The 25,757-nt window shown below is 41.6% G+C and overlaps 1 protein-coding gene across 1 annotated transcript in view; it reads right to left on the reverse strand.

Moving 5' to 3' along the window:
- wasf1 (WASP family member 1) overlaps positions 1-25,757 on the reverse strand; it is a gene marked incomplete at its 3' end in the record, with an annotated part of 194,644 nt that overhangs the window by 46,818 nt on the left and 122,069 nt on the right. Inside the window, exon 4 of the mRNA XM_080744470.1 lies at positions 17,922-18,075. Within this exon, the coding sequence (XP_080600596.1) occupies positions 17,922-18,075 (154 nt within the window). The remainder of the gene's footprint in view (positions 1-17,921; positions 18,076-25,757) is intronic.

A 25,757-nucleotide genomic window follows, 5' to 3' on the forward strand; every position in this document is an offset into this window, starting at 1 on the left:
TGGAGAATATAATTATAACACCTTGTTAAAGTGACCATTTTGCAAAATGTTGCATTTGTAGTTATTTTATTCATGGATTTATATTTAAAAGTAACTTTTATTTTCCCCCCTGGACCCAGGGTATGGCAGCTGCATACCCCTGCCATACCCAATTGACGCCCCTGAGACTGTGGTTGGTCGGTGGGCGCTGGTTTGGCTGAGGAGCAGTTCTGGGGCGATAGGCAGTGCTGGAGAAAGTACTCACGTTGCTTACTTATGTAAGTAGAAGTATCAATACTCAATTCAATGTAGAAAATACTCTGTTACAGGTAGAAGTCCTGAATTCTAAATTTAATTGAGTAAAAGTAGTATCAAATTGTATTTAATGTACCAAAGTAGAAAGTAGTCATTGTGCAGAATGTCCCATTTCACAAGTTTTCAAATGTATAAAAAGACGAAAAATCCTGTGAAAATAGCCGATCTACAAGCTCACAAAGTGTCGCTTCGCGAATAATAATCTAAACCTACAAAGTAACTATAGTAACTAAAGTTTTTATACAAAATGTAGTGTAAGAGTACAATATCTGTCTCTCAGTCAGATGTATGAAGTGCAGTAGAAGTAAAAGTACTGGAAATTGGAAACAATCAAGTACGTGTGTAAAGTACTCAAGTAAATGTACTTAGTTACTTTACACCACTGGCGATAGGAACAGCGGTGGTATGGGGGCAGTTGTACAGTTATGACCAGGGGCAACAACTGGGTATGGCAGAGGTATGCAGCAGCCATACCCTGGGTCCATGGGGGAACATAAAAGTTACTTATATAAATATAATATATACTTATATACCAGTAAGACTCCCTAATCGGGAGATAAGCGACCGTAGGTGGCTTATCTCCACAAATAGGGCAAAAATTTGTTTTTCCAAAATCTTCCTGATCCATGTTGATGACATGAGTGTAGACATGCTGTGTAGTGATATTCGTGATTTTAGGGCAAAAACTGTAGGAGCAGTGTGCAAAAATGTGTTTTAAAAATCGGCCTGAAGGTGGCGCTACAATAGGGCCATGTGAAAAATGAGGGGTGGGGTCTCCGCGTTGCCTTGGCGGACGAATAGGTACCGGCCCCGGCTCTCCCGGACGCTCCTAGCCCGAGTTACAGCATTTTATGTGCGCTGCAGCACCAGGAGTCGGTGGTCCCCGGGAATTCCCCGTGAGCAGCCCCGTTGGGGTGGTCATTTGGTCATTTTTGCACATTTGGTCATTTTTTACATCTGGGGGTCCCACCGGGGGTCCTTGGAGGTTGTAGTTTGGCAGGCAAGGAGTGTGTGTGTAAAATCTGGCATGGATCGGGTCAACGGGTGCGGAGATATAAGCAGGGAAAAAGTGTGACGTGTGACGTGTGAGCACATTTGGTCATTTTTTACATCTGGGGGTCCCCCAGGGACCTGGGGGTCCCTGGGGCTCCGGGGGTCCTTGGAGGTTGTAGTTTGGCAGTCAAGGAGTGTGTGTGCAGAATTTGGCATGGATGGGTGCAACGGTTGTGGAGATATGAGCAGGGCAAAAGTGTGACGGACGGACGGACTGACTGACTCACCCACGGACAGCCGGTGGAGGTTTCTACAGTAAGTAGCTCCCTACGGTCGCAATAAATCCATGGATGTCTCTTTGTCTATCTGCACTGGTTATTATGTGTTAAATGGCAGTAAAATAACTACAAATGCAACATTTTACAAAATGGTCACTTTAACCAAGGTATTATAATTATATTCTCCACACTTGTATTCTCCCCATCTTGACAAAATGGTACAGGTGCAATTCATTATTGTTAATTTTGGGCACGTTTACTAACATGCCAAGTTTAGCTGCACTTGAACAACCGTTCCAGGCTGCCATATCCAGCCCAAGAAACCGTAGAAACGGGGGAAAAAATATAATATACTTCTTAAAATAAATGTATCATGCCTTTTGCTAAGGTATGGCAACATGACTGGTGTTTTAGTCATGTTGCCATACCTTAGCTTTTTCTGAACTGACGCCACTGGTTATGACTTGGAAAAGCTTCCTCCGACAAGAAAATTGATTATCATCCATAAATGCCCACACAATGCTGTCTGGAAATGTCATATCACATCCATGCGGGAATGAGCCTCCAAAATGGTTTCTCAGGCGTTTCCTTATTGCTCTCCTTCTCTTCATCTCTCTCTCTCTCTTTCCCTTTCTCGCTCCACTTCATTCCCAACTGTACAATTTACACAAGTATGTGAGTCATTTCAAACCTTTACCGAAGGCTCCCTAGTCGATAAAACTGTCCAAGAGCCGTTGCCACGATGGCGTTAGTGAATATCACACGGGACTACGGCTGAAATTCTTCTCGGCTTTCACGGAAACGGATTACGCAAGCTTGTTTTAAAACGAAATTGTATAGTCTCGTTAATACTGGCTTATTATTAGCTCCCAATTAATGCTTCTCTTAACTTAACAACATGAACCCTAGCGCCCTTGTTCTGATCATATGTGAAATATAAATAGCAGATACTGTAGGGGATAAGTGTATTGACGTTATAAAATCACATTTTATAGTGTGTGTGTGTGTGTGTGTGTGTGTGTGTGTGTGTGTGTGTGTGCGCGCGCGTGTGTCTGTGTGCGTCTGTGCGTAATTATCATTTCAGCAATTACATTTGACCACTTAACATGAAGTGGCATGTGTCACTGCCAGTTAGCCTAAAGCTTGCCTGGCTTGCTGTATTAATAGTTCACCAGTGTTAAATAAAAATAACTTTACAACATAGCGGTCCATTTTTACACTCTCAGATTAACACTGTGTATCCCTCGCAACCCGTGGCGCCAATTACTTTAGAGCAGGGGTCTTCAACAGGAGGTCCGGGACCCCTAGGAGGTCCTCAGAGTTACTACAGGGGGTCCTCCAAATCTTTGTGTGATAGAAACTTGTTTTAGCTCTATCGCACAACAAGCTTGTTGTCTTAGCTCACAACGCCTCGCGCTGCGAGGCGTTGTGAGCTTGTAGATCGGCTATTTTTGGAAAGAGCTTTGGCGGGGGAAAAGAGCAGACTATGTACAGTAAACAGTACAGTTTATTGACGGTTCAAGTGGTTAAACCCACACGGAAAGGAAATATATGCACATATATGATATTATATGTGACATATATGAAACATATATGTTGCATATATGCCATATTCAGGGTAATATATGTTCATATATGTGGATATATAGGAACATATATGTGTCATATATAGCTTATATATATCAACATATATGCCTTAGTCATGGTCATATATTTGCATATATGTCATACATAATGTCTCATATATAGCTCATATATGTCTGACCTTATGCATATATGTCATATATAATGCCTCATAAATAGCTCATATATGTCTGACTTTTTGCATATATGCCATACATAATGCCTACATCTCACTTTTATTTGCAAAATAATGTGCATATAAGTTTTATATAACACAATTTATCATAGTACTTATTTTCTACTTAATGCAGGTCACCCCGGTTGCTGGGGGGCCGAGTTATGGCCTTTTTAGCGTGCTGCAGTGGCAGGGGTCCACCACTAGGTGGCGGTCTACGAATGGCTGTTTCCGTGCCGCCGAGGCGGATACCGGCCCCGGCTCTCCCGGTCGCTCCTAGGCCGAGTTACGGCATTTTATGTGCACTGCAGTGGAGGGGGTGCTCCACTAGGGGGTGCAATCACTTTTGGATCTGTTCTGGAGCAGCCGGAGTCAGTGGCCCCCCGGGAATTCCCCATGAGCAGCCCTGTTGGGGTGGTCATTTGGTCATTTTTGCACTTTTTGGCAGCTGGAACAGGGGGTCCCTGGAGCTCCGGGGGTCCTGGGAGGGGTGGAGGTTGTGGTTTGCCAGGCAAGGACTGTGTGTGCAAAGTTTGGCATGGGGCAACGGTGGCAGAGATATGAGTTGGGGAAAAGTGTGACGTGACGGACAGCCAGCATTTTCACGCGACGGGACCAACTACATCGGACTCAATGTCAAAAATCAAGTCAGAATAATCTGAAAAAATATATAATTGATGCTGTGTGTTTTTTAATATAAAACTAATATAACATTCCTATGTCAAATAACATCCGGATTTATTAATATAATTATAGGCTATTAATTATATTATTACAATTATTTATAGTATGTATTATAATTATAATAGGGGTAATAATTATTGTTATTATCATTATCAATCAATTTATTATCTAATATAATCTTTGCATAAGTGTTGTTCATCACATGAGAAACAATGCATTGTTGCATCAGCAGTTACAGGGTTAAGTTCCCAAACTTGGTTAGACCATGCAGTGACATCACACAGTGCTTTGATGTGCCTGCAGAGTGAAACTGGATTGAACCGGTTTGTTTGAATTGCTTTCAGTGACTCACTGCCACTGCCAGTGAGTGTGAATGCAGGCTGAAGGCTCTCTTATGGACTACATTTATATCTCCTTTTGGTAGGTGAAATTTAAACAATATTTAACCACTGGATAATGTATGTTAAGAATGTTGTCTGTGGTGTTTTTGTCTGTGGTGTTTCCTGAAGGGCCCATGCTAACCAGTAGACAAATACAAAGCTAATGCTAACTGATGCTAAAGTTATTACAGTACATCCTAAAGGAACTGAATGTTCCAACTGTGTTGAATAGCTTATACTATGCCCTTTTGATAGAAGTGGCAGTTTTTTTGTTTTGTGTTATCATAGTTGCTTTGCTGTGTACTGTAGTATGTGTGGCTATAAGCTAACATTAGTTAGCAATTGTTCCATGTTAGCAGCATGTGTTGTTTGTAGCTAGCTAGCTAATGTCAATTTGCTAGTTGTTCAATGGTAGCAGAGAGTGTACAAATGGAACCAAACAACCCCTAACAGGTTAATTTGGTTCCATTTGTACACTGTTAGAGTTAAGGGGAGACCTTGACATTTTAATCTGTTGTTGACTGTTAGCCCCCAAAATAATCACATTTGAACTGCATGGGGACCTCCCAAAATATTCACATTTTAACTGGGGACCCTCCACCCACCAAGCACTTGGACTGCAGTGAGCTTGTAGATCTGCTATTTTCACATTGGTTGCCTCTTTCTTATATCAGCTGACAATTTGGCCAATGTTTGACCAGTTTGTATTTAGTGTTGTTTACTTTTGATGTTAGATCTTATAGTGGAGCTGATGTTAACACCACTGACACCAGCCAGACAAAATGACACTATCTGACACTCAAAGGAGGCATGTGCTTGATCCATCATCATTTGTCAGATCATTTCATTTAATTTCTGGAATCAAATTGGTTTAATTAATTGATAACGTGTGTGTGTGTGTGTGTGTGTGTGTGTGTGTGTGTCTGTGTGTGTGTGTGTGTGTGTGTGTGTGTGTGTGTGTGTGTGTGTGTGTGTACACTGTAGGAAGAGTCCTTCAAGGCGTGTTAAAGAGGACTACGCAAATCACTGCCTTGTTTCCATACCTGGCCGATCCCTAGGGCACTTTGGGCTATGTAAGTACATAATACAAGTCTAACTTCCTTACTCCTCACTCCTGGAATTGCTCGAAAAGACAAGAGTGAGATTTCAACTAAATTTCAACAAATTTTCTATATGCTGACCCCAACAAGTTGATCGCCACAGATGTCAGACCTGTTGACCTTGATTTTAGCAATTCTCCAGACAAGGGCATGTGTTTAGTTTTTTAAGGAGAAAAAATAAAACACGTTCTTGTTTTTTAGGAGCAGTATTACAATCCAGTAGATGGGAGTGGGTTTCTTGCATGGAGAGTGAAAACACTTCAAAACGAAGCCTCAGAGGGACAAAAGAAGAGAAGAAACACTCAGCCACTGACAGGTATGTGATTTTGATTATAGTTAGTATTTCACATGTTAAATAATTTTTTAATGTGCATAGGCCTATAGTGCATTTTTGCTACTGTGGTGGGCATCGCAAGGGGGTCCAGTAAAAAGACAAGTGGCCCTCTGGTGTAAGGGGTAAAAACTGTCTTAACGTTTTTGAGAAACTAAACCCAACATCACATTGTAGCAAATCGCGTGGGTGCCCACTAGGCCACTTGTTCCCAAGCAGTGGGTCGGAATCCATATGTGGGTCGCAGACACATTTTTTAACGTCCCTTATATTTGTATAAAAAAGTAGTTAGTGAAAATGGCCTAAACTAGTGAAAACAGCAGATCTACAAGCTCACAATGCGTCGCACCGCATTGTGAGCTTGTAGATCTGCTGTTTTCACTAGCTTGGGTCCTGGGCATAATTTCTCTTGAGCTAATAGTTTGGGAACCACTGCTCCAAGCCATGGCCCATTGGTCAGAACTAGTCCCAAGTCCCAACATACCTTTCTCCTAACCCCTACAAGTACATACCTTTCTCCTAACCCCAACAAGTTGATCGTCACAGATATCAGACCTGTTGACCTTGATTTTAGCAATTCTCCAGACAAGGGCATGTGTTTAGTTTTTTAAGGACAAAAAATAAAACACGTTCTTGTTTTTTAGGAGCAGTATTACAATCCAGTAGATGGGAGTGGGTTTCTTCAGCTAACGACAGAAACCCAGTGTCTTGAGGGCATCGCACTGATGATGGTCAAGGTGAAGATGAAACAGACCTTCACCCATCGCCAAACAATGGTTCATGACCCAGTGAAGTCCTCTGAAATATTCACCACCTTTACAAGATTTCTTGACATTGCAGGAATGGTATGTCGCTCTTTAACTGTCTTGCCTTAAAGTCAAACTGAAATGAAAAATGACTTTAAACAGATCACATCCCTGGTCATAGGGTGAACCCATTAAAATGTATGCCATGTTGTCTGTATTCCATCCTGTCTGCAGATACAGGATTTCAGTCTGATGTTTGGTGATGACATTGCTGCAGAAGTGGCCTACTTACTCACTACATGCAGTAAGTCCTTGAACAAAGCTGTGGACTCGCCCAGACAGGCGACCATGTAGATCTGCTGAATCCACAGAAGAACTGGAAAATGGTACGCTGGAATTAAAGGAATAATACTAATGGAAGAGGGGATGGTTTTGAAACCAAAATGTAAACAGATTTTAGTAAAAATGTCTTTGTTTCCCCCCACCCTTGTATTTTCAGGATGGGACAGTGAGATGTCCTCCATCTTGCCTTATCCACCACATGCCACCCTCACCTCAAGGCCGCAACGAGACCAGGAAAGCTCTCAGCCCGCCAAGCCATTGACCACCTTTTGAAGTTTATCTAGGTAAGGTTACAGTTCAATTAAAGTTTTTAAGATGGCTCACTGTACTGTCCCTAATATTCACCCTTAAAACTATACTTTTCTGAAATTATGCGATGACCATGCTCATCTGTAATCAGCGACTGATGTGTCTGCTTCTAAATCTAAATACTGAATGAAGAAATTCAAAAACTGTCCTGGGTGTTCCCAAAAGCCTGATTAGATGCTAAAATGACAAAAAGTAATTTTGAAATTGGAATATCTCTTTAAGTTACTCTAGACCCCCGGGTGTGTTGTTATAAATATCCCCTACCCTGGCTGGGTCACCCACCATTCACAAAAAATGAAGCATAGTGTTGCAGTTGTCAATTCTGTCAGCTCATTTCTTTGTCTCACTTGAAACTTTACATTTTCTGTTTACTGGAGAGATGGGGAGAGAAGGTTGCCGTTGAACATGACAATCCCTGCTACTGAGAAAATAAATATTCCATAGCAATGGCATAGCAATGACTGTTATATATATATAGCGCTATTTAACACTTATTTGTACTCAACCTTTGAATATGTTGGGATTGTCATAATATTTTTTCCTCTTCATTCCAGGCATTGAACACCTGCAAGCTCTACAGGGACTTGTTGAGATGGTTGGGGACATGGAGATGGCAGATCCAATGTGAAAAGTTTAGGTGTTGGCCATTGAGGTGCAAGAGCTATATCCAGGTAATGTATAATGGATTTTACATTTTTGATGGTACGATTATAGTCCAGGTAAAAATTTGGGAGGTAGACGAACATGTTCAATATACATTTCACACTACAGTGAGAAGATTAACTATCTTAACTATATCCCATACTACGCTTTGTGATCTGTTAGAGCTAGAAAGTTAAGTTTCCTTTAGGCCTGCTTTACACTGGCAGTCAAATCCAGCCTAAATCAGATCTGAGTCACATTCAGATTGGATTCAGATTCAGGCTGGGTTTGGCTGCCAGTGTAAACCAGGCCTAATTAGATCACACAATGGTCTGTTTCCATGGTCCACTTGAAGAGCAGAAACTTTGTGAAATGTGTTAATCATGGAATCTTTGTTCACTGGCTGTGGACTCTGTGTTCTCGTTGGAACAGGTAGCCATTCACCACAGTGCTAAGAAGGACTGCAGTCGCCTGTTCCACCAGCTGTTTGACAAATTCTTCACGACTGAAGAACTGGAAGGATGCAGTTGTCACAGGGAGGCATGGTGTTGTTCCAGAGCTCGAGGGCAAACATAAACATATGCTGGACCCCACCAAAGTGGAAAAGATTCAAAGTAAGTTTATCTTACACTTACACGTTTTGTAAAGTATATTCAGATATACAGTATGATGTCACCATTGCATTGGTTATATGTGGGAAATAATGTGTTTGACACATTGTGCAGTAGTTAGTAAAGAAATGCTGCCCAGCTACAACATGATGTTGCAGTGGTGAGAGTCTCTCCCAGTCTAGTCAAATACTTTTTAATGTAATATTGTAACATCCCCCACTGACTGAGCAAAGGACCGAATATGGGGAAAACTAGCCCCATATAGAACCTCACTCTCCGCTGCATACCGTTGTGCTCCTCGAGATGAGGTCCTAAGCGGATATCCCTGGGCTGCAGTAGAATGCCTCCACGCCGAGGTAGAGGTTCTATCCAAAAAGTAAAGGTAGTTCCATGCTCCCAGAGTATGATTTTCCATCCCGCGGTGCATAACAGTATGCAGCAGAGGTTCTATATGGGCTAGGGGAAAACATGTTTAATGTGCTATTATAGCTAATTTCATCTTCTCTGTCTCCAATCTTACGGTATAGCACCGGAGCTGGATGGAAGGCGGAAACATCAAGACTGGTTGGACAACGCTGAGGTGATTCACAGCAAGGGGAAGAGCAGGCTGTTCTTCCTGAAAAGACTGCGATCGTTTTGCCACCAAACAGTTTTTTTTTATTAATGTGGAATAACGTGCTGGGGAGGAACAACTGAGCGAGTGACACCTTCAACTCAACAGACTGGTGAGGAAGGCGGGCTCCGTTGTTGGGTTCTCCTTGTAGGGGGTGGAGGATTAATTGGCCACGATGCAAATGGCTAGGACGCTGGATATCCTCCCACCCCCTCCACCTTCCTTGGATAGACAGAGGATCCGATAGATTCATCTACCCAGGACGGAGATGTGAGAGACTGGGAAAGTCCTTTGTGAATGTTATACAATGAGAGACACAGCGGTCGTTTGGACAACTGTAACTTAACTGGAATAATTGTTACTGACTGTTCCTGTGCGGCTTTGCTGGGAGTCCAGCCCATGTCACTTCTACTTTTTTGCACTGACCAATGGACATTTTGCATTCTCTGTAAGTATGTGCCTGTATGTTAATTACTGCCCACACACACACACACACACACACACACACACACACACACACACACACACACACACACACACACACACACACACACACACACACACACACACACACCCCCACCCACACACACACACACACACACACACTGTGTGGCCATTATTTTGCCAGGCTACAGCAGTCGATATGTCGTCAGTTCAGTTTTCAAATGGAACATACAGTATCAGTGTCAGTTGAGTTCTGCTTGTATGTGAATAAATGCTAATAATGACTTCAAGATTGTGTGTTTTATTTTGTATTCCTGTAGGTATATATAGAGTATGGTATGTGTATCATTTAACACATATATGTACATATATGTGGTGCATATATGTGCATATATTCTACATATATATGTGTACATACCAGTCAAAGGTTTGGACACAGCTTCTCAAACACACATTGAATAGAAGCTGTCCAAACCTTTGACTGGTAGGCTATGTGCATATGTGCATATATCTTGCGACCATATATAAACATGTGTGCATATATACATATATGTACATATATGTTTATATGCACACATATATGACATATAGGCGGCCATTTTTTTATATGTGGCATATATGTTAGACATATATGCATGCATATATTAAAAACATATATGTTCATATATTTTTCTTCCGTGTGGGAATATCTGAAAACCCACATTAACATGAATCCAAAATATTCTGATGATTGTGCTGTCAAACAATTAAACTATATGGAATCTATGAACAGGTTGTGGGGGTCCCTTCATCTCTCTCTCAACTAAGGGGTCCTTGGCCTGAAAACAATGAAGACCCCTGCTTTAGAGAGGACTGTGTTGCATGAGATGCACACAGAGCCACAAACCCCCATCATGCTCTGTGCGTCATACAACCAGTGTTCCATCAGAACACTGTCTTAGCAGGGCGGGAAGACAACTCTGAAACGTTTAAGTCAGGGGCGTCACAAGGGGGGAGAAAAGTGGCACTGAGTTACTAAGGCCCAAAGTGTCTTTAGCTATTGAAAAATAGCAGATCTTCAAGCTCACAGCGCGGCACTCGGTGACGCGCTGTGAGCTTGTAGATCTGCTATTTTTGAAAAGTCGTGAAAATGTGTGCAAATATTAAATATTTGGAGATGGGGTCCGTGGCCAAATACATTTTGGGGGTCCTTCAGATGAAAATATTTGAGCACCACTGACATAAAAACTGCACAAATTTTCATGATTTTTCAAAAATAGCAGGTGCCGCGCTGCGAGCTTGTATATCTGCTATTTTTCAATAGCTAAAGCACAAAATGTGAGTGAATCCTTGTACCCAGGGCCCAGAATGTGGTGCGACACCCCTGGGTGAAGTTATGGGACAATAAAAACCCTCTCTCTCTCTCTCTCCGCCTAAGAGACTATTACTAATGAAATTCCATCAGGCCCGGATGCGGCCCCTCAAGGAATGGGTGTTCCTCCTCCGTAACGAACCGCTAACCCAGGGTTTACCTCACTCCACTCGCGGCTGGCCCAGACCCAGGTGCAAAAAAAAAAAACGCAACCGCGAGAGCATTTGATGTACGGTTGTTTTGATGGCACTGCGATAAGAGCAATGGGGAAGATGGGAGAACATGAACAGGAAGAGACTTTAAAAGGGGAGGGGAGGTAGTTAATGATATACAACACAACAAAGGAGAACAAGGAGCCGTGGAGTTCCACAGCCGGGTAAGGCGAGGGAGGGGGAGGGGGGGGGGGGGGGGGGGGGGGAGTCAAAGTAGGACTCATAGGCGCGTGCATATGGGAGTTAGGGGGGTTATTTGAGATCTCGAGCGCGTGAATCATTATGCATGACATTCTCTCTGTGTGTGTGTGTGTGTGTGTGTGTGTGTGTGTGTGTGTGTGTGTGTGTGTGTGTGTGTGTGTGTGTGTGCGTGTGTGTGTGTGTGTGCAGCAGCTGTGCTCTGGGTGGATATAGAGAATATCAGCCTGAGGTGGTGTTATAGGGATGGGACGATAAGCGATATTATCGTTTATCGCGATAAAAAAAAAACGCTTCCGATAATCGTATCATGGAGATTTAAATTTAGCGTGATATCGTCCTCCGTCATGCACTGGGATCAATTCACCTTTTATTTGCCGAGCTGCAAATCCGGTACAACTTAAACCCTCTATAATTGGTAAAAGGGACTTATAATATATGTATTTTTTTTAGGGCTGGGACTCAATTAATAAAAGTAATCGAATTAATCAGAGGCTTTGTAATTAATTATTCGAAATTAATCGCATGTTTAATCGCATATAAATATTTGACCTGAGAAGCAGGTAAAAGTAAAACACATTTTGTTGTACGAATGAATCAACAAGTGAGTTTTTTTAATCTAAATTTCGCATCCACTGGGCCAAGCAAAGCGCTCTGATCGGCTACTTCTCCCTTTGCGTTTGTTGTCTCTTCTTGGTTGGTGCATCGCTATGATCGGTATGCCCGAAACTGAAGGTTCTGTGGTACAATTAAACTGCTTGAATTTTTTTAATCGTGTTAATTTTCTGTAATTAATGAATCGCAATTAATCAGTTAAAGTCCCAGCCCTACTTGTTTTCACTCTCTATCAAATGTCTTTGACAAAAAATAGCTTATCTACAAGCTCACAACGCGTCGCTTGTAGATCTGCTGTTTTTTTGGGAATGTTCCGCCTCGGGATAATATTGTAAATCTAGATTTCTTTCGTCACAATAATCGTGGTATGAAATGTTCATATCGTCATCATCCCTAGGAGGCGTCCCAGACAGCCTCCGTGGTGTGACGTCAGAGAGAGGAGGAGGAGAACAAGAGAGATGGAGGAAAAGAGGGGTGAGGACTCTGAGGAGGGGGGGTTTGAGAAGATCAAGATAAAGGCAGAATAAATATGAATTATTTAATGGCGCGTATGAAACTGGTGCCAGCAACAGCACTCACGTTCAACCAGTGAGTACACAATATGAGCAAATGCAGTACAAGTGCCAGCAAACGCCAGGTGTCTCGTTCCAAACGCTAAGCTAACCTAAGCCCACAGTGGCTAGGATAAAAGGACCTATAATTAATTCAAGGCTTTTGCTTAAATATTTCGCTGGGGCCCAAAACAAAACCTTCGGTCCGGTGCCAAATGAACCCCTGACGTTATGTTCAATCTTTACTTTTCCAGGGAAAAAGCAGTGCTTATGTAACGGAGGTGATCCGAACCTCCCCACCCGGTTTCGAACCCGGGTCTCCCGCGTGAAAGTCCAATATCTTAACCATCACTCCAAAGGGACATCCCTATGGAACAGGAGCAGATACTAAACTTTTGAGGCTTCAGGCTGGGGCTGCGACTTTCTCCGCCACACTTATATATATATATATTTTTTTTTTTCTAGCTAACTGAATTCAAACACAGTTACACAACTTCTTAGCCCTGCATTAAAGGTTCTACAGCATGCATTTAAAATAATTTATATAATATTGTTTGTGTCCCAAAAACGTTTCTGAAAAGGTTCGAGGCTAAATTACCACTCCTGGGGCGAGCGTGTTTTTTTTTTTTTTTATCATTATCATTAGTATTTATCCTGTATACCGGTAATACCTTTGTCTCTGAAGTGAAAGCATCTATCAGCCATAATAAACCCTCCTCATGAAATATGTAAAAGCTGGACTTCCGCTCTATATTAAACAAGCTTGTGCAAACCTACCTTTTCCTACACCACAACATCGCAGAATTCAAATCAATGCCATCAACCAGAAATCTTGAATGACTAATCTATACACTATGTTTGCACCTTGCCTACTGCAGTGCCCCTTTCTCCTGTCTCTGTCAATCAGCCCTTGCCAGCCTGCAGCTCATGCAAGTCTCTGCAGCCAGGCTGCTAACCAAAACCAAACGGAAATCCCCACAGCACACTAATCCTCCTGTCCCTTCATTGGCTCCCCGTCAGGCTCAGTTTAAACCAGGGGTCTTCAACGTTTTCAGGCCAAGGACCCCTTAGTCGAGAGAGAGATGAAGCAGGGACCCCCACAACCTGTTCATAGATTCCATATAGTTTCATCGTTTGACAGCACAATCATCAGTGTATTTTGGATTCATGTCAGTTTGTGTTTTCAGATATTTAACCACTTGAACCATCAATACATAAACTTGACCTTTCACTCTGTACTTAGTCTGCTCTTTTTCCCCTCTTCCCCCCTTTGCCAAAAATAGCCGATCTACAAGCTCACAACGCCTCGCGCTGTGAGCTTGTAGATCTGCTGTTTTTGGCTACAGTTCTCAGAATATGGACACTAGGGTTCAAGTTGTTAATATAAAAAGGATTGGAAGATTTGGAGGACCCCCTGTAGTAACTCTTGAGGACCCCCTAGGGGTCCCGGACCCACTGTTGAAGACCCCTGGTTTAAACACTTATTACCTATTTTATGTTTCAGACATTTTTGAATGATTTTGAATAATCCTCACATATCTTGGCAAATCCTCTCTTATAGCGGTCCCTGGCACAAAATGTTTTCAAATGGGGGTCCGCGGCCAAATACATGAAAATGTTTGAAAGCCACGGAATAAAATATAGTTTACATACTGCTTATCACATGTACAAGACACTGTATACATTGTCTTGACCCTTCATACAGTATCTCTGAACTCCAAAACGTTCATTTTCGGGAAAATGAGCTCAAGTGGAGTTAGGAGGTTTTGACCGAAGGGCTTTTGACTACTTTTCATTGGGTCAATATTATTTTAACCAACACACAGGCGTAAAGGGTGTTCAATAGCACATATTTATGAAAAAAAGAGAGGGCCAATCGGGTGGAGTTAACTGGTTTGTAAATGTAGTTAAGAGGTTTTGGCCAGACAGTGACGAATTATATTTCTGAACTTTCAGATCCATACGACCCCTCTCGGATCTTTCTATATTTATACCCAAAAACCTCCAAAAATCCAAGGGTTATTGTGCTTTTACCGCTGGGGCCTCATCCCTCTGGAATAGTCGTCCCCTGGTCCTTCTGTTATATTAGCTGACTCTGTGAAAGGCTTCTTTAACCAGTGAAAAATAGCAGATATACAAGCTCACAGCGCGGCACCGAGTGCCGCGCTGCGAGCTTGTAGATCTGCTATTTTTTGAAAACGTTGTGAAAATGTGTGCAAATCTTTGAATATATGTATTTTCAAAGCGAAAGTTTGTAACTCAAATTTTGCTTCTGGGTGGTCCCTGGAACTAGATATTTTGAGATGGGGGTACGTGGCCAAATAAATATCATTTTGGAGGTCCTTCACATGAAAAGGTTTGAGCACCACTGACATAGTAGTCTCTCAAGAACAGACTAACAGAGCTCCAGTTAAGTGAAAAGGACCTTTTCTTTGACGATGGCTGGCCAGATTGCTGACATAGAAACAGGTTTTTTAAAAAAAACCTTAGAAGGATTCAAAAGACACTTATAGAAACGGAAAAACTAAATTCTAATTTTCACGATTTTTCTAAAATAGCAGATCTACAAGCTCGCAGCGAGGCACTCGGTGCCGCGCTGTGAGCTTGTATATCTGCTATTTTTCAATAGTTAAAGCATAAAATAATGATACACAATAATGTGTACCTGTTCTAAATGGGTTAAAAAAAATCAAAACTCATCTCTACCGAATTACCTTCCTTGCAAAGGGGCTGCGATTTATTTATTTCTTTACCGTATCAAACCGAGTATGTACAGTGTGTTGTTTATTTTGGTATCTGCATCCTGTGAAGCACGTTGTTCTAAAAAGGTGTTTTATAAATAAAACACACACACACGCGCACACACACACACCCCACACACACACACACACACGCAGGGATCTTGTTAAGTCTTTAATCATCTGCAACAAGTCAACAGCATTAAAACAGAGACCTTGTTAAAGCGCCCTGCCGGTTACGCGCGGAAAATAGCCCACAATGCAACGCAGCGTTGTTGTGAGCGCAGCCGAGTATAATTCACACTTTATAAACCATGTTGGTTGAAAACAGAGAGAAAGAAATCCAGACAGCAGGGTGAGAGAGATGCATATTAATACCAGGCAGACTAGTGGAGCTTTTCATGCATTATTTATCTCCAGGTTGGCTTGCTGCTCTGCATCTCTGCTCGCCTCACGAACCCTGGAAACCCACAGCCTGCCAACATGGACAGGACAGTGCCATGAAGGATCAATGCGCATTTGGGGCACGTGTGTCGGCAAAATCTCGACCAGGGACGTGCTGGGCCCGATTCAGCCCGGGAAAAAGAGTTGGAGAGGCCCTCATGCTCTGCTACTCAAAGATTTGCCATGTCAGATCATGACAAGTGACAAGCCAGTGGACCATGAGTTATATTTCATTGTTGTCGGGTGGAAACCTTGTAATGTCCAAAACCGTTTGTTTTGTATTTATCATTTTAAAAATGATTTAAACTAGTGAAAACAGCAGATCTACAAGCACACAGTGTGCTTGTAGATCTGCTGTTTTCACTACTTTTGTGCGACGGCCTTGTATGATAAAGCAGGGCTTCGCTTTGCGAAAAAATGTATCAATTTGAAACTTGGAGATACGAGGTTTCTGCCCGACAGTGACGATTTACTTTATTGGCCGCCCAGCCCCTAAAATGGAACAAAGGCCGACATTTTTTTTTTTTTTTTTTCCTAATGGCCGGCCTGGACCGGCCGGGAATGAACCGGCCGTTTGAGAGTTGTCACACTTTTCCCAATGGCCAGCACGTCCCTGTTCCGAGCTCCCGTTATTTCCAGTGTTGATTTCTTCGACTAAAACTATGACGAAAAATGTTCGTCGACTACCTTTTTTCACTGATGAAAACTAAATAGAAACTAAATAAAAACTAAGCTATGACTAAAACTATGACTAAATATATTGACAATTTCGTCAACAAATAAAAATTAGTGAACCATAGCAGCAATGTAGCTGCCTACAATACGAGACGATGACATTAAATTGCATGTTTTCACTTCGGTGAAAAAGGAATCGCACATGCCACGGACGGTGCGCATTTTGATTCCAAGGAGGTACTGTATGGTTTGGGCCTCCGAGTCTGTGCCCTCTCCTCGCACATTGAACTGACAGTATGCACAGCTCAATCTCGTTCCCCTGTAAACTGTTTTGCGCTGCATTTATCTGATCCCAGGTCAGTGTAATCATCGTAGCACTTTCGCTACCAATCAGCGCTGAGCGCGGGGCTTCTTGGATCTGTAATGACAAACAGACCCGAGGTCCGAGCTAATGGAACCGGAACCGACACGGGTCTAAGTGACCATCGAGACGTGTGCATGGCATGCAACATTTAACGTTAACTGCTCCAGCGGTTTGCGAGACTAGTTGCAAACAGACACATACACACCAATACACAGAGATAAACAAGGCAAAAAAAACAAGCATAATAAGCCCTATTCACGGCCCGCCCACTCAGCAAATTTCTCAGCAACTTCCTGGTGCTGACGTCAATTTAGAAGGGAAAACTATAACAGAAATTGCTGGACTTAAAGCCAACAAATCATTATTTCGAACGGTAAAGTAAATTATAACGCTTTGTGCCTTTTACTATCTTGTGTTCTTGATCATGCTAGCCATATTTTATACTGTACTATTCGGAAATTGCAATAAATTAGCGATTTCTGTGTTAACTCTATAGGCTTAGCAGGGTTTTACCCCTTCAAAACGTGACTTCAGCACCGGGGGGATGCTGAGTGGGCGGGCCGTGAATAGGGCTTATCTCCCCTCCTGGCCAGGACGAGTAAAAAAAAATGCCCGTTTTCCACTGACATGGCCCAACACCACACCACTCCACACCGCCCACTTGTGCCAGGTTTTCCACTACAAGGACCAGGGTAGAGTGGTGTGAAAGCGGTACTAAACATGGTACTAAAAAGTATCCAATCCAGAGTAGGTCTGAGCTGGGCCAAACAGGGCCAAACACTTCATAATGACTGATCACTCACTGACTTTTCATTTAGACCACCAGGATATAGTTGTAATACATGATAATAGATTCTATTGTGTTATAGCCACTATTATAATCTATAATAGTGTATTATAATTATCATAGTAATACATTAATACTTTATAGTGTATTATAATCACAGTTATAATCCATTATAGTGTATTATAATTTAGGATAGTTGTAATACAAATGTATATTGTATTATAATCACAGTTAAAAGGGTCTATTTGTTTCTCACCAATAGGGGTACTTTTGTGGAATGGAAAATGTACATATTTTAGTGTGGTGTGGTGTGGTGTCGTGTAGTGTGGTGCTAAAGCTGCAGTCAAAAAGGGGCTGAAGAAGATGCACTGTTGACACAACAGGTTGTTTTCGGGTAAGGGTTCGGGGCTTTGCCGCTGACCTGTAAGGTGTGAGGATGTTGAGGGGCGGAGGCTCCTCGCAGGTGTGGAAGGTCTCCTGCAGTGGGACGGGCAGCGACTGGCGGTCAAACATCTGCTGGTCCTGGACGGTGGAGCTCCTGAACGCCTTCCTCATGGTGATGTCCTGGAGAGACACTGAGGGACAGAGAGAGAGAGAGAGAGAGAGAGAGAGGGACAGAGAGAGAGAGATGACCAACTCCACATAGGCTACAGATCTCTCAGAACATTAGAATATTGTGTAAAAAAGAATTGCAGATGCCATAGAATCTGCAATGCTTCATAACTGACTGCGGAGACTTCGCACTGGCCTTCAAGCAACTCTGACTTCAGAAGGTTGACATTTATTTCTCTATTATAGATCCTTGTTTTGGGTGGTCTCGTGTAATATTGTAAAATGTTGAAATATGGACGTTTGATATTCATGAGCTGTATGCCATAAAAATTCAAAGTTTTAACAAAAAAGGTTTGAAATATTTCACTGAATGTGCAATGTATCTAGAATATATGAAAGTTTCAAAAAATATATGAAAGTTTCCGGCAAATGTAATTTTACACAATGTTAAAAATAATATTTTAGATGGATCTGTATACGCACTAATGAAGGCTCTGTTCCATTCTGGTCAAACAGAGTCAGGGTGCTGATATTGTGAATGTTGGCTCACTGGAAACACTCTGCTACACCAGTGGGTCTCAACATGGTCAAGGGACCTTCATGGTTCCTTGGGGGTTCCAAATGACCCCTTAAAAGGTGTGTAACTCTGAGAGTGTACAAATGGAACCAAATGGACCCTTACAGGTCCATTTGGTTCCATTTGTACACTCTCAGAGTTATGGGAGTCCTTGAAATAAATGGTCTGAGGACCACTGTGCTACATGAAATGGAACAGCTTTGAAGGAAGTGAGAAGAGACCCAACTTCTCTCCAATATGGTGTCTATTGTGTGTTTAACATTGGAGAATGGATATGTAGGGATGTTACAATACAGTTTTTTCCTTGCCGATACGATATCCAATAGGGGTGTAACGATACATTTTAACTCATTGAATGCCCTTTTCAAGATGGCCGCCAAGTACCAGGATGCCACGTTCCTAAATTTCTAGTGCACGGATCGTGCACGCCCATGTACCATGGTGCACCATATGCACCATATGTGTAGTACTTTTTAACAGCTTTCAAACAAAAATATCCGCTTGGAAATCCGTTCAGGCATTCATGAGATAGAAGCCTTCAAAGTCAGACAAAACAAACACTGCCACCGTCCTAAATTTCTAGTGCACGGATCAATTTTTAGTGCATGGATCGTGCACGCCCATGCCTAGATCATGCACCATATGTGTAGTACTTTTTAACAGCTTTCAAACAAAAATATCCGCTTGGAAATCCGTTCAGGCATTCATGAGATACAAGCCTTCAAAGTCAGACAAAACAGCCATTTTTGACATTTTGAAAGATGTGTTTGTTATGGGGCTAAACATGCAATTTCGCAATTGCGATCATGCCTAATACATTTGAGGCATTTTTAGAAATTTTTTTATAAAAAAAATTTTTGAAAAAAAAAAAAAAAGAAAAAAAAAATCAAAATGGCTTCCAACTCGGGAAACTCGGGCTGTGGCAGCCTGGGACTACTGTAATAAATAGCGATACATATCACGATACATGGTTGGCGATACGATACATGGACAATATTGGTTCATTCATGGCGATACGATACGATTCGATTCAATGATTTAAAATCGATATAGTAACTATTTAGCAAAGAAATTAAATCTGTGTGAAAGATGTAGATAGTGCAGGTTTTTAAGGGAAACATGTATTATTATGGATATAAATAAGTAAACGCAGTGATTTTCTGCCAAATACATGGACATTGTATATTGACAAACCTGCACCTTGACATGAACCCAGAGATTACACACATTTATCGATAGACCGGTGTAGCTATATGGAAAGGAAAAGCAATTAAACCCCTCCTTTTAGTTTTTTCTTCTTAAAAATGCTAAATATAATGCCCAAGTAGGTAGTATCGATACAATCGATTCTTTGCACTGCCGATTCCATACGATACGAAATAAAACGATACGATTCGATTTTAGCTGTTTTCATTTCGATATACTTCGATTTTTTAAGTTAAAAACGATATTTCGATAGTTACTATATCGTTACACCCCTAATATCCAATATCAAAATCTGCTTAGCAAGTGATAACGATAACAGATCCGATACTAGAAAGCATAATGTTTGATGTTTATCTAGTGTTGTTTATAGCTAACTAAAGAAAGACTGCTGTGTCTTCAAGACTCTTCATTCAAACGTTCACTTGTTTTGGCCAAGCAAACTCCACATGGCCAAACGTTTTATTTCCATGCCACAGTGTCAACCCCTTACCCCTGTATTGGATCGATGGATAGACAGGCGAGTACAGTACTCGCGGAGTACGCCTGACTAACTCGCCGATTCCGATATGCCCAAATAAGGCGATATCGGAGCCCGATCCGATACCAGTATCGGTATCGTAACATCACTAGATATGTTCTCTGGTGGGGGTACAGTATGTGAAAAAGAGAAAGAAACACACAACACATGTACAAAACAAAAGACTATCGAGGGTATGCATGTCCACTGAGACCCGCCCCCCTAATCTAGACTGAGTGGCAAAACATTGAGCAGCATGGAGCATTGAGTTAGGAAGCGCTAGTTGCAAATCATTCAACGGTCCTGCATACCACCTGTTTCTAAATTGCATATAATGCAGGAGGCAGCAGGATGTTGTGTTGTTGAAAACGAGTGCTTCCACTCTCTGACACTTGGAAAAATAATCACCTGCACAGAATTTCTTGACAGAAAGTAGCTCATAACATGTATATGGTGGATTGTTATGAAACAAAAACTTTGCAGATAGAAAAAGGATAATTCAAGCTTTCAGTACAGCAGCAATGTTGCTGAGTTTAACTTTGTTAAATACAATCAGATAGGACTTTTCTGTTTGGATGTATGGGCTGTCAATGGCAGAGATTCGTTTTTTGCCACTCAGTAGGTGTTCCCACATAACTTCCAGCAACAGTGATGTCACGCGCATACCCTCTATACATAAGATATATATGTACAGACACATGCTAACCACACACATACTGTACACACAAGCTTAACTCATATGCTGCCATTTAACAATACCTTCGTACTCTTTAACTGCCATTCGTCTCCATAGACTTCCATGTAATTCATAGTGCACGGATCATGCACACCCATGCCTAGATAATGCACCACGTGTGTCCACATTGCTCACAGCTTTCAAACAAAAAAATCCGAATGGAAATCCGTTCAGGCATTCATGAGATAGCAGCCATTATGTTTTACACTGTTGTGAGCTTGGAGGTCTGCTACCTGAGTTGTATGGGGGTTGTATGGGGGTTAAACAAGCAATTTCGCGATCGCTATCATGCCTACTAACGTTTTTGGGGTCCAAAAAAAATTAAAAAAAAAAAAAAAAAAAAAAAAAAACTTTTTTTTTTTTTTTTTTTTTTTATTCACGGGATTCACGGGCGTGGCAGGGTGGGACAACGGGATTTTTAAGGGATTCACGTTTTTGGCAGTTAATGAGTTAATCACCAACTCAAAACCATTCTGATGAACATAATCATTGACAATTAGTTCCATCACTGCCATCAAAAACATAATTGGTGCCAGGGGCGTCACAAGGGGGGGAGGGGAGTGGGACTGAGTTACTAGGGCCCAAGGTGGAGGGGGCTTAATTATTTTATGGCTTTAGCTATTGAAAAATAGCCATGAAAATGTGTCATGAAAATGTGCGAAAATCTTTGAAAATATTTATTTTTTTAAGCAAACATTTGTAACTCAAACTAAAAATTTGATTCTGGGGGGTCCCTGGAACTAAATATTTTGAGATGGGGGTCCGTGGCCAAATACATATCATTTTGGGGGTCCTTGACATAAAAAAGTTTGAGCACCACTGACATAGAAACATAGGTTTTTCAAAAAAACCTTAGAAGGCGTGGCACTCAATAATGCGTTCCCAGTCTAAATGGGTTAAACCCCCTCCCCCTATGAAGAACATTCATGGGGGGCCCGCAGTGAATCCTTGTACCCAGGGCCCAGAATGTGGTGCGACACCCCTGATTGGCGCTAATGTCATCATCATTACAGTCCATATTCTAAACAGAGGGAAACAGTGTCGAAGCCGCAGTCGTCCACTCACGGCCCAACACTTTAGTGATCTGTGAATATCACGTCCCCCGATACAACAGAAGTCCACGTGGCCAGACTGGGCTGGTCTGGGCCAGACTGAGGTCGTTTGTCACACGCTGGGGGAGTAATAGACCGTTTGTCAGCCTTCTGATTGGTCCCTGAGACTCCCTGACTGGCCAACCAGAAAAAAACATTCACTTTTTGCTATCGGGGGTGGAGTTTGTGCAGTGGAGAATGTTGCTTCAGCCTTTCAAAAACTGTCCGCAGTGCGCGACACGGAGATCGGCCGGTACGGTGATAGCGACGGCAAGCGTCAAGCGATCTCGCTCATCATAACGAATAAGCTTCAACAAACTAGTTCACATGTACCTTATCAATGGTCGAAGAGTCACGATTGGGTACATATAATTTAAATGGGCAGAATTACGAAAAGCCAGCCTATTATGTGAGGAGAAACATTCTCTCTGTCCTCTTCCTAGTACCCAAGATGCAATGCGCTTCTCTTTCTATCTCTGATCCAGAGGATTAAACTAATTAAAACATTTATTTTTCGGGGGAAAACTACTGTTTTGCTATGTAATTACTGTACCTTTTTCTTCCCTTTTTATTAATATCACGTAGATGTGTTTTTTGTGGTACTTTATATAGCTGTAATGAGGCTATGAAGGGAAAAAAAATCGCATCCACTACCACTATAAAAGAATCTGCAAAGAGGATTCTGTCCCACTGGGATTAAACAAATTAAAACATATATTTTCGGGTAAATCCCCTGTTTTGCAATGTAACTACTGTACCTTTGTCTTCCCTTTTTATTAATATCACCTAGGTGTTTTTCCTTTGGTACTTTATATAGCTGTAATGAGGCTTTGAAGGGAAAAAAAATCCCATCCACCTCCACTATAAAAACAATCTGCCCAGGGTTAATGTCCCATCATAGTAACAGGGCAGAATGGGGCGGGATTTGCAAAAGGGTTTATTCCCCTCCTTTCATATAGAAACATTTGACATTCGGCGGAGGAGAATAACAGAGGGAAATCGATGCCGCATAGTCCAAGCTTTCAGACCAAAGTTAAAGCCATTTAGACCGTGTACGCATCATTGCATATTATTATTTTATAGTGCTTTAACTATTGAAAAATAGCAGATATACAAGCTCACAGCGCGGCACCGCGCTGCGAGCTTGTAGATCTGCTTGTAGATATGCTATTTTTTCTGATTTTGTTTTCTTAAAAAAATATATATATATATGTTTCTATGTCAGTGGTTCTCAATATTTTCATGTGAAGGACCCCCAAAATGATATGTATTTGGCCACGGACCCCCATCTCAAAATATTTAATTCCAGGGTCCCAGGGACCCCCAGAAGCAAAATTTGAGTTACAAACGTTCACTTTAAAAATACAATATATTCAAAGATTTGCACACATGTTCACGACTTTTTCAAAAATAGCAGATCTACAGCTGTGAGCTTGTATATCTGCTATTTTTCAATAGTTAAAGCATTCAATAATTCTAGGCCTAAATGGATTAAAAACCGCCTGAGAAATTGCAGAGAGGATGAGAGTAAAAAAAGAAAAAGAAAAACAAGACAGACACTCACTAACCCTCAATCTGGCTGGGGCAACTAGAAATGGCGTTTCTTGGGAAGGCTTCCAGAGAGTTGCAGTCAGAGCTGAATTATGCATTAGACATGACAAGTGGGGTACACTTTATTCCTTCTCCAGGGAGCGATGGCACTGTTTTAGTTACGGAGAACGATGTAATGTGGCAGATAGCGCTTAAGCTCTACTCCATCGTTAGTTACACCACTAACAGCAGTGGCACGCACACAAAGCAGCCAATCCACAAGCTCGCGTTGTCAGGTCACAACACTGTGAGCTGGTAGATGGGAAGTATAAGTCTCCCGTCATTAACTCTGCAAGAATGCTGCACTATTTGAGGCGTCTTTCTCCCAATTCTGACTACTGTAGTGTATACCCATTCTAATAGTATAGCAGGGGTGTAACGATAGTAACTGAATCGAAAAATCATTTTTAGTTTGCAAAGATCTACTATATCGATATGCAAAAGCATATATCGTACCGTTTTGGCTTTGTATCGTATTGGTATCGTTTAAAATGCAGATAATCGGTATCGAATCGTTTTGCAGTGCAAATAATAATATATAATAAGTATTTGTGCCTTGTATTTAGCAATTTTAAGAAGGAAAATGAAAAAAGAGGGGTTAAATTACTTTTCCATTCCATATCGCTACTCTTGGTCTATCGATAAAGGTGTGTAATCTCTGTGTTCATGTCAAGGTGCACGTTTGTCCATATGTGTTGAAATAGAATGTCCATGTGTTTGCTCGAGAATCACAGTATTTACTTATTTATATCCATAATAATAGATTTTTCCCTTTAAAAACATTATTACTAGCACTATTGACACGTTTCACACAGATTTAATTTCTTTGCTAAATGTTTACTATATCGATTTTAAATCATTGAATCGAATCGTATCGTATCGCCATGAATGAACCAACATCGCCCATGTATCGTATCGTCAACCATGTATCGTGATGCGTATCGTATCGTTGTTAAAATGTATCGTTACACCCCTATAGTATAACTCTTCTCCCTTTAACCTTGATGACAGCAATTCATAGTGCACGGATCATGCACACCCATGCCTAGATAATGCACCACGTGTGTCCACATTGCTCACAGCTTTCAAACAAAAAAATCCGAATGGAAATCCGTTCAGGCATTCATGAGATAGCAGCCATTATGTTTTACACTGTTGTGAGCTTGGAGGTCTGCTACCTGAGTTGTATGGGGGTTGTATGGGGGTTAAACAAGCAATTTCGCGATCGCTATCATGCCTACTAACGTTTTTGGGGTCCAAAAAAAATTAAAAAAAAAAAAAAAAACTTTTTTTTTTTTTTTTTTTTTTTATTCACGGGATTCACGGGCGTGGCAGGGTGGGACAACGGGATTTTTAAGGGATTCACGTTTTTGGCAGTTAATGAGTTAATCACCAACTCAAAACCATTCTGATGAACATAATCATTGACAATTAGTTCCATCACTGCCATCAAAAACATAATTGGTGCCAGGGGCGTCACAAGGGGGGGAGGGGAGTGGGACTGAGTTACTAGGGCCCAAGGTGGAGGGGGCTTAATTATTTTATGGCTTTAGCTATTGAAAAATAGCCATGAAAATGTGTCATGAAAATGTGCGAAAATCTTTGAAAATATTTATTTTTTTAAGCAAACATTTGTAACTCAAACTAAAAATTTGATTCTGGGGGGTCCCTGGAACTAAATATTTTGAGATGGGGGTCCGTGGCCAAATACATATCATTTTGGGGGTCCTTGACATAAAAAAGTTTGAGCACCACTGACATAGAAACATAGGTTTTTCAAAAAAACCTTAGAAGGCGTGGCACTCAATAATGCGTTCCCAGTCTAAATGGGTTAAACCCCCTCCCCCTATGAAGAACATTCATGGGGGGCCCGCAGTGAATCCTTGTACCCAGGGCCCAGAATGTGGTGCGACACCCCTGATTGGCGCTAATGTCATCATCATTACAGTCCATATTCTAAACAGAGGGAAACAGTGTCGAAGCCGCAG

The sequence above is a fragment of the Nannobrachium achirus genome (assembly GCF_963921795.1).
Source record: "Nannobrachium achirus genome assembly, chromosome: 16".
Lineage (NCBI taxonomy): Eukaryota > Metazoa > Chordata > Actinopteri > Myctophiformes > Myctophidae > Nannobrachium > Nannobrachium achirus.